At 44.8% G+C, this 9,864-nt stretch overlaps 1 protein-coding gene across 4 annotated transcripts in view; it reads left to right on the top strand.

The window, feature by feature from the left end:
- The window catches only part of LOC142563685 (male-specific histamine-binding salivary protein-like), a 134,300-nt gene extending 127,669 nt beyond the window's left edge, over nucleotides 1-6,631 (top strand). The window contains exons 6-7 of one of the 4 annotated variants that reach the window (XM_075674280.1): nucleotides 439-706; nucleotides 4,587-6,631. In XM_075674280.1, coding sequence (XP_075530395.1) covers nucleotides 439-668 — 230 coding nt within the window. In that variant the 3' untranslated portion in view covers nucleotides 669-706; nucleotides 4,587-6,631. Of the gene's footprint in view, nucleotides 1-438; nucleotides 1,597-4,586 lie in introns of those variants that run through there. The other 3 variants (XM_075674281.1, XM_075674279.1, XM_075674282.1) reach the window with 3 other exon arrangements.
- Nucleotides 6,632-9,864: the final 3,233 nt, after the last annotated feature.

Consider the following 9,864-nt stretch of genomic DNA (forward strand, 5'->3'; position numbering starts at 1 on the left):
ATGAGATACGCCGCAATGAGAGACAAGGGGAAAATTTTTCCACGTCAGTTTTCTTTTCGTGCTCCTAAATGTGAGCGCACGAGCGTCTTTTAATTTTGGTCCCATCGCAATGTGACGCTGTTGTCGTTATCGAGCACCGAGAAATCTAGTCTGAATGTGCCAACTGCTCAGGAGGTCAGTTTTTATTTACGCAAAAAGCTTTGATGTGCAAGTGGATCGACGCTATTAGATCAAGCTTGTGCGCCCACTGTTAACACTTTCGGTTCCATGCTTCTCTGATTTCTTTAGGCGTTTAAGCGTTTGCACTTGTTCTTCAAAGGACTGCTTAGGAATAGCGGCATTACGAGTGTTAATTTTGGTGTTGCTCTTAAAGCCTTTTTTGCCCCAAATTGCGAGAATAGATTGATATGTTTCAATAACTATGCGCTTCATTTTCAGGCTGCGAGCTCTGGGTGAAGGACCAGCACAAAGAAAATGTCCCCTCATGTTGCTCATTTATCTATGAGCTTCTGTGCGCACAGGAAGGAAGCTACGACATATATGATAAGCAGAAGTGCAAGAAAGTTGTTGATAGTTGGCCAAGTATTTCAAGAACGTCGGCACAAACCATGGCACAAACCATTGAGTTCGAGAGGCTTTACAATTCACGTGGAAATTTAACTGCTTAGTGCAGTTCATCTCGTGGATTTAAAAAATGTTTTAAATGGTACGCTATTCAGATACGTGCAGTTTATCTCCCTTGTACGGGCCCGCATCAGTAAAATTCATACATCGCGAAAATAATTTATTCTGTGCAACATCTCGCGCGCCTCACGTTCACTGAGTAAATCTAAATTATGTGGTCGCCTTTCAAACATATTCTGTTTTTCTACGGTACCATTCCCACGGTTAACTGTTTTTATAAATATAAGCTCTCGTATAAAACCTATAGCTTCCTGCTATTATTCTCTTGTGTTTTAGTGCAGTCCTTATGCAATCACTTCATGATATAACTCTGTAATCGCTGTTTCTGCAGATGATCTTGCAAAGGTGACTGACATTTACCAAAAATTCATCACGCTATCACGCCTTACTTTATTTTGGTCGGTTACCAGTTCATGCTAGAGAAGCTCAAAACAAGTCAATGTTGCAAAATAAGCATACTATCACAGTCAAAGATATAGGTATACCGTTCATAATTTTTATGAAAGCGTAAGTAGCCTGCCCAATTGTTGTCCGGAGTAAATAAAAGTATTTAGGATGATATTAAGTAATCTTATTTTACCTAAACATATGAGTGGCGCTGTTTCAAATGGAGACTATACGTTCCTTAGGCGGATTTTAAAGTTGTCATTCACTTCTTTTCGGCAGGAACTGACAAATTTGTTGTATGCTTTATCTTTGAATATGCTGTAATCTCTTGGAACAAGCTCATCAAAAAAAAAGAACTACACCGTCTTACCACTTTCCCCCCAAAACACAAAAATATATGCACGCTTTATTTATAACGTTTTCCTCGCGATCTTTCCTTTCTTAACAGCCACACCTCAATATTTATAACGCAGAAATCTTTGCTCCATATCAACTTTGCCAATCATTTGGTAAAGGGCAATTTAGGATCGGCATAACTAAAATATCCTCCTTTTATTGAGGATGTGTCAACAGGCGGATCAATTATTTTCCAGTCACTCCCTTTTGCAAACGAAAAAACACGCATGGCATTAGGGATAGTGGAAACACAAGCACTTCGTGCCACAACTTTGCACGGAAAGTGAGCCATGGTGCGAGGAAAGAGCCAAGGATGCGAGCGACTTGTTTAACTTCAGAAGTGCACCGGGTGAAAATTCAATGCCATTTCAGCTCGTCACAAGATCTTCATCGGGCTGTGACCTCAGTGACGAAACGAATGCTTTTTGAGAGTAACATCTGCAATGCGTCTTATGGAATACTTTCCATAATGTGTTTCATTTTGTTAGCTTCACTCTTCGACGAACTGGCGCACTTGCACCAATCATCGCTGTCGTCGAAGTAGCTTGCCGAAAGTTTCACTGGCCGGTTTGGAGTGGGTATGCAAACTTTGTCCAGGACGAAAGTGTTTTTTTAACCTCTGGGCACTTAAATGCTTGCTTCTATTTATCTTTAAATTCTTCATGTTTTAGGTGGCACATATTAGCCACACCAGTGAGTTAGTAAACTACGTTCATTAGTTTTGAGGCATCACCCCATTAATTGTGAGCGCTAACCCGTTCGCGCATGCCCTGATGGTTTTCGTGATGAATGTGTGATCGCCACTATGGGGGAGTGGATATTGTTCAGGTAAGTATGAAAAATAATTTGTTGAATCTGAAGAGAAAAGCTAAGGAAGTTTTTTCAATAGGTATGGCAAAATAAAACAAAATAGACTTAGGAATTACGCAAAGAAATCCTCCCGATTCCAATAGAAGCTATTCTGACAGCCATGCAGATGTCCCTATGGTAATGTCCTTTTCGGGAAGGTTTCGAAAAATAATATATTAGGGCATGAAAAGGGACGAGAAACAGAGGCAAGACGCGGACACAGCGCTACCTCTTGCCTCTTGCCTACCTTTTACTACCTCTTACCTCTACCTCTTGCCGGGTCTTGCCTCTGTCTCTCGTCCCTTTTCGTGCGCTAAAAGCCTTAGTTATGGAATACCAACACGCCTTAACCTACGCTCTTTCAAAATATTAGGAATTGCAAGGGTTATTCTCATAGAGTAAAAGGGAGCTTTAATTTGTCTTTTTTCTAACTGAGAGAAACAGCTACATGATAAAAAGAAGTTGTCTGTCATCTCATCAGCCCCACAATGTAAGCACACGAGTCTACCACAATAGACAGATGCAGGTAATGAAGTTAGAGAGGTATTCGACAGCGAAATTTAGGGCACAGAACTTCAATTCCACGTGTACGACAAAAATTTCTAAAGCGATGCAACAGGAAGTGTCGGGAACCTGTTAAATATTTAATGATGTGTTCCAACAGCCTTGTATGACTGCAAGCCTCATGAACATAGCAACATTAATGAAAGCTTACACAGGAAGTATAGGGAGAACGCCACCACAAAGAGCCACTCCCGCCAATTGGCTGTCCGCTATTTCATTACCGGACCGCGTGTCCCCCGCTTAGCAGGACCAAGCTGTTTAGAAAAGAAGCATACGAGATACGACGATGGGACCAATAGTGTATTCTTGGCAGTCACCTTGTGCACGCTGGTGAAGTTTGAAGTGATCATTGATTAGTTAGTCAAAATTATTTGCTTCAGTTTGTAATTACTTGCATAATTGTATAAGTGTGAATGCTAACTTATGGATCCTATTTGAAAACGCCCTACTCGGCAGTTTCGATCTGGCTTCATCTTCCCTGGTAATTATTTCCGCGTATCAGATCTGTGGCGCAACACGTGAAAAAGAATGTTATCGGAAGGCGTGCCTGGGCGTGTCGCACGGGTCACAGGAGCGTGCTCAAAAGTGTTGTTCAAATGACCAACGCCGCTCAATGAACTTGTTGACCACAAAAAATTCACACGGCCACGGCGTAGCTGATGGCTGCTGTTACCAGCAAGCAGAGGTGGTAATCCTAGCAAGGAGCGTCACGCGGCTCCTTGCTGGGCCCGTTTTGGGTACTGTGTAGACAAAGCTCAATGTGCGAGATCTGATTACTCCCTTTGCAATAAATTACATATACCAACAGGAAGGAGATTCGTAAGTGCAATGTTTCCCGATGAACACCGTTATTATGCTGCTGCTCTGGAAGAACTGTGAACGCAGCCGAGATTAAGTTTACCGAGAGAGAGAAGTGCGTCTTGTGGGAAAGGAGTAAAGGCTGGCACTATCTTCTGCAGCCCATGCGGGAGCACGGCTTAGCGCCAGCAGGGTGGGGGAGATGGGATTAAAAGAAAGAGAGCGTAGGAGGGAGAAAGGTAGAGGGTCGTCCAAGCCGCATCAGAGCACCCCGACCGGGAGGGCCCAGTGGGTTCGACCGGAGGAGTAGGCTGGAAGTAGACCGTATAGGAGGTGGCCCAGTAGAAGTGAAGTAGCGGCCGATCAGGAAGCCCGAGGTGGTGGGATGGCCGTTAGGCCATCCGTCTTTGTAGAAATTTCCTATAGCCTCGCCGAGAGCCCCGACGAGTCGAGGTACTCGAATATTACATGGGGCGGACGGAAATTGGGAAGGGAATGGACCGGGGAGGGAGAGAAAACTCTGCCCAGTGTTCTGGCGAAGTAAATTGTAGGGGGATGAATTACCGCCTTTAACATATTCCTTATGTAGTACTGTAAAGCGTTTGATGCGGGCAAGCAATCACAAGGAGCAGCAGTCTTAACCCGCTGCGTTTTCAAGTAGGTGTGATTTAATTACAAGCAACTGAAGCTCTTATGGCACTGCTCGAATACACAGCTTTGCTGGATATTGAGTTGGGATTAGGAAAGGTCACACACGTCTGTTTCAATGTTTTCTTGCCAGAAATTTTCTGAAACTTTTTTTCATTTACTGTCACAATGAATGAATGATGTTTTACATCTTAACTGCGATTTTTGTTATATGCCACCAATGGGCTAGGTCATAACATTTATTTTATTGTTCTTTTCAGTATACGGCTTTTTCTTTGCTTCTTGTGGGGCTCGTTGCTGAAGCCTCAGGCACATGCCGGCGCGCCTCTCCAGAACATGCAACGTTGCAACGTAGCGAAGAGCGCAGACCGAAACATTTTGATGACCGAACTTCTCGCGTTGCTTCCACACCGTAGCCTGCTAAGCTTGAAACATAGCGTGGTGTTTTGCCCACTACTCACACGCGAGCAGCAGATGCAGAATGCAGCCTTGGCTCTCTACTGTAAAGACGATTGGGCAGACCCTGATCTTCCGTCCTTTGGCTTCATCGTTTTGGCAGGCAAGCGCGCCACGCGTCTCTTCCCTGTAGACCTAATGCTCCATGCGTGGACCTCGCAAGTGCTGTGAAAACACACGTTGCACTAAGCACCACCAAGATAAAATTCAGTCCAGCGCTGTTGTGACCTGGTGATTTTGGCGTTCGTTGGCGTTGGTGTTTTCGCATCGGTGGCCATCATCAGAAGTTTTAGGGACTGGGCCACTGTGCCGCGTTCTGTTATAAGCGGACCCCAGCGAGTGCCTGCCGATGTTCTTGAAAATATTTGAAACGGGCGGCTAGGGTGCGTCACAATAACAAGGTGCCTCCGTGGACGGCATTTATAGACGCTCCAGTCACGCACCGGCTTGCCGACGCGTGTCCACGGGTTCCCGGGACTCCGGCTTTGGTGCAGAAAGCCCAGAAGGTTTAAAATCATTTAGACAGGTTTCAAAAGAGTCATCGGGCGCATTGCTTTCACGCGCTTCCTTTCTGTAATTAGATGCCGCTGCATATACATCAACGTACATGAGAGGGTACTGTTTTTCAGCACCAGCGCATGTGGGCTTTCTTGAGTTGGTAGGCCACATAGAATCAATGCCGGCATAATAGCCATCCTCTGAGAATGCCACTGTTGACAAATGGCCTGTTTTATGGGTGGGGGGAGTTTCTTTTAACAGTTTCAGCCCTCCACGCAAATATAGCCTACTGAACGGCCTCATGAACATATTCATTACGCAATCTTGGACATCATGTTTAATGGTGTTTCTCAAGGAATAAATAAATTACACATGTGGTTAGTGGTTTTGTTTGCGTGTTTTCAATAAGGAGTTGATTGCTTCATTATCTAGTATTCTTCACCTGCATAATAAGCTCTAGTGTACATATTGTGACTTTCCCAGTGACGTGTCACTGTCGGATTGTCCAACAAGCAATGTGACCCACCAGGCACACATCGACCATCGTCCCTGGTTGTCTCATGAACAGTCCGCTTCTTTGGAATAGCAGGGCTACCTCCTGGATCGGCCTAGGAGCTATCTCCTGCCGTTTCGCCAACCGGCACCATCTCCTCTCAGCTAGCCTTCCGGCCCCACAGCACCACGCTCTCGTCCACACGAGCCTTGCACTTTCCTCTTCCTTTTATTCTACCGTTTCAGTTTTCTGCTCTCTGTCTTCTACAGGGAATCAGTTAGCCTCTCGTTAGTCGTCATTTTTCGCGTCGATGTGTGTCGGCAAAAGTGTGAGTCGATCCCGGAGGTAGTGCGATACCGGGCCGACCAGCGGCGAAGGTGAAGCAGGCTTCAAGCGCTCAGCAACGTGAAGCGAAAAGTGCATACATTCCTTGGAAGCATGCCTACCCCATACCGAACAGCATTCGTTTCAACAACGAGCAAGCACAAAACAAGCATCCGAACCACATAATTATTGATGGGGCTCTCGTGATAACACTATGAAGCGCGTAGTGCTCCCCGCATGCGTTTTCCCCGTAACGATTACTGTTGCATAAGCTGCCGCGGCGACGTCACCGTGCGACGTGGGAGTGACGTCACTAGCCTTTATTATGTAAAATAATAAGGCAGACAACAGGTTTAATGGTTGTTGCAGCACTGCTATGGGTAGGCAACGCTTAGTTAGGACTCCCGAGGAGAAGCGTGAATAAGAGCAGCGGCAAAGAGAAACAGAAACGGCAATAGCACCATCGGTGGCGCGCTCTCAAAATTACTATTACTACCTTTGTCTAAAAAAAACCATTACTCTAAAGCAATAAAGCATTGCATACCTCCCTAAGCAGTTGTTGTGGTGGTTTTCAACAGCGTCGCTGGACATCCGCTCCCGCAGGGCCGGCATGGGAAGTAAACTTTTCTTTACAGTGTGTGCTGTCATAGGCTCATTTCAACAGCCGTTTCGGGTGGCGACGGTGCCCACCGCCTCCGCCTCTGCCGCCGTTGTCCGGCGTCCGAAGCAGCTATCGTCAGTAATGAGAAAAAAAAAGCCTAGTTCCCGCCGTGATCGAGCCCTGACCCGCCGCGTGGGAGTCAGTTACCCAACCACTGAGCGACGCCAGTGCTTTTTTTCTTTATTACGTGGATGATGATGATAATTGAAATTTATTGCGGCAAGGGCATCTAAGGCCAAAGAGCGCCAGGACATGTGTTTTGGTTTAGTAAAATTGTAAGTTTAGGTCTATGACTTGAAATAAATGCTGTATAGAGGCGCACACGTATAATAGATCAACAATCACTGATTGATTAATTTTGAAATAATTACTAAGATAAATATAAGGCCTCAAATGCATTTGCTACAGGCACACATGCTCAATTATTATGGACTGTTCGAGTCTCCTGCTGTACAATTCTTGCTAATGCAAGAAGTGCAAGAGCTCGACATGCTTTTCTGCATCAGATTGTACCTTACCTGTGAGACCCAATCTGAAGGTCAGGATGGTATCAGGTGATGTCGAGAAAGGTAGTTTGTGCAAGATAATTAAGCACTCTTTTAAAGTTAGAAAGCGCATCCTATGATAAGAACATCGAGGGAGGGGGTATATGTTGTGAGTAGAATTCCCTAAAGTGAGCCAATCGGTCTCGGTCTTGAATAAGGACAGATAGAACGGTTAGGTTCTCACCGCAGCGTGTGCACGTCCGTGGGTCAGTTGCTGTCAAGAGGTGTTTGTGTGAGCCGCAAGTGTGTCCTATTCTGAGTCGTGCCATGGTGTCTTTGGTGTGTCTATCAAGCTCCAGTGGAAAAGATTAGGTTAACGGCGGTTTAAGCAGCTGCACCTTATTTTCAACTTCCTTGTACCACTCAGCTTGCGAACGATTACGGAGTGTCTTTCGTATCGTACGTTTCACATTTACACCAGGTACCAAGCTTACAACAATTGCATCCCGATGAGCCGCTTGTCCAGCATTTCTGTCCGCATTTCATTACCTGCGATCCCAGAGTGGCCTGGCACCCAGCATACAACACGAGCAAGGTTTTGTTTACACGCTACGGGAATGTGCTTAAGGAGCTGGTTAATCACAGGGTTTCAGCTTGCTTTGCCCCAGGAGAGGGCTGTGACAACGTTTAAGGAATCTGTGTGTATTAAAGACTTTTGTATATTGTGCTGTACTATGTGCTCAACAGGGATCAAGATAACCAATTCTTCCGCTGTAATGATGTTGCTATGGTTATGCAAGGCTTTAGAGTTGGAGAAGCTTGGGCCATGGGCTGCACATGATACCGAAGTTGCAGACATTTAAGCATCAGTAAAAAATGCTATAGATCTATACTTGTGTTCAAGGGCCAAGAAACGTCACTGGATGAGGGCACTTGGACAACTCTTTTTGTTAAGTTATGTGAAGGACAAGTCACAGGTAACTGTACGTTGCTCCCAAGGTGGGATGGGTTCAGCGTAGTCGCTTTCCTGCAGATCTGTAAAAACTACTCCGAGTTTTTCCGCAACAGATTTTACTGCTAACGGAAATGGCAGGGCGTGTGAAGGCCTCTTTAAATACAACTGATTTGGGGACTCATCACTTATAAGTGCTTTGTATGGACGTTGTTTAAGCGACATGGTTCATATTGCATAGGTAACACCGTTATACGTACGCTGATAATCCAGCGGCCACTGATCCGATTTCGCATAAAGACTTTGGACGGGGCTCGTACGAAAGGCACCAAGTGCTAGGCGGATACCTAAGTGATAAATATTTAAAAGGTTCGTAGTTTTAAGACATTTCTGCTTCAACTGTTATATATGCTGCATGAAGGTTAGCTTACTATCGAAGATTACTCCCAGAAATTTTTGTTATTTTCTATTTGGCAGGCTTCTCTCATTCATCCTACCGCAAGGGTCAGGACACAACCCTCTTCGTCTAGAAAACAGCACACTGGCAGTCTTTTTTGCACTGAAGATAAAGCCTTTCTTGTCTACCCATTTCGCGAGCCAATTAACACTCAACTGTATCTGGCGTTCACATATGGACAGGTTGCAGTTTAAAGCTGATTTGGATGCCGTCCACACAGACAGAATAAGACACCGTGGATGGTATAACAGAGCAGAGAGAGTTCATTTTAATTATAAAAAGTGTGCAACGTAGAACTCCTCCCTATGGTACACCGTTTTCACGAACAAAAGTGCGCGATAGTACATTGCGAATTCTGACCCGGAACTTCCTTTGAGATAGGTAATGTTGCAAAACGTTCAGCACACTATCACAAATTCCATAGGACGACAGGTCTTGCAGAATACCGTATCGCCAGGCAGTGTCATATGCCTTTTCAAGGTCTCAGAGTACAGATAGACAGTATTGGCTGTGTACAAATGCATCGCGTATATATGACTCCAGGAGAACTATGTTATCGGTTGTCGACCTCGTTCTTTGTAGGTTTTTGCAGCATGTTCACATTCGAAATCAAAGAAATATGCATGTTACCGAGTCGTTACAAAAGTAGAGTGAGTTATGTTTTGTTCTCGGAAACATCTTGTAATCACAAAGTACCGAAGAAGGTGGTCTATTTTTTTATTGGATGTAGACACCAGGCACGACGCTAGTTCATAGTTCTGCAAAATAAATACCGACGCTCAGCTAACTCCAAAGTATTGCATTTTATTCATACTGGCATCCGCCTCAGAAGACAGTTCATTTTTATCAGTAATTATTCAGAGTAAAGCAATATCACTAAAAATGCATGTGCAATGCCCCTTTTGTTCCTGTGTTTCTGCCCTTTATAATATTCCGTATTAGGAAGAAGCAATCTAAACGCCACGAATTGTAAAGTATGCAGAACGTCATTCAGCTAGCATAAGTTCAAAGGAACTTTGCGCTATTTCTTTTTATGCATGCGCCCTTACTGAGAAGTGCTGTGTGAAAGGTTTCTTCTGCATGCTCACGTACGTGTACAGACGCATTGTTTGCGAAGGCGCGGTCGCCATGCGAAAACCTAATGACGCCAGCAGAGTATCATCTGGATGTATTAGACCCGTTACAAGTCGGGAAAAGCACTAGGCATTCACA

The sequence above is a fragment of the Dermacentor variabilis genome, chromosome 11 (assembly GCF_050947875.1).
Source record: "Dermacentor variabilis isolate Ectoservices chromosome 11, ASM5094787v1, whole genome shotgun sequence".
Classification (NCBI taxonomy): Eukaryota; Metazoa; Arthropoda; class Arachnida; order Ixodida; family Ixodidae; genus Dermacentor; species Dermacentor variabilis.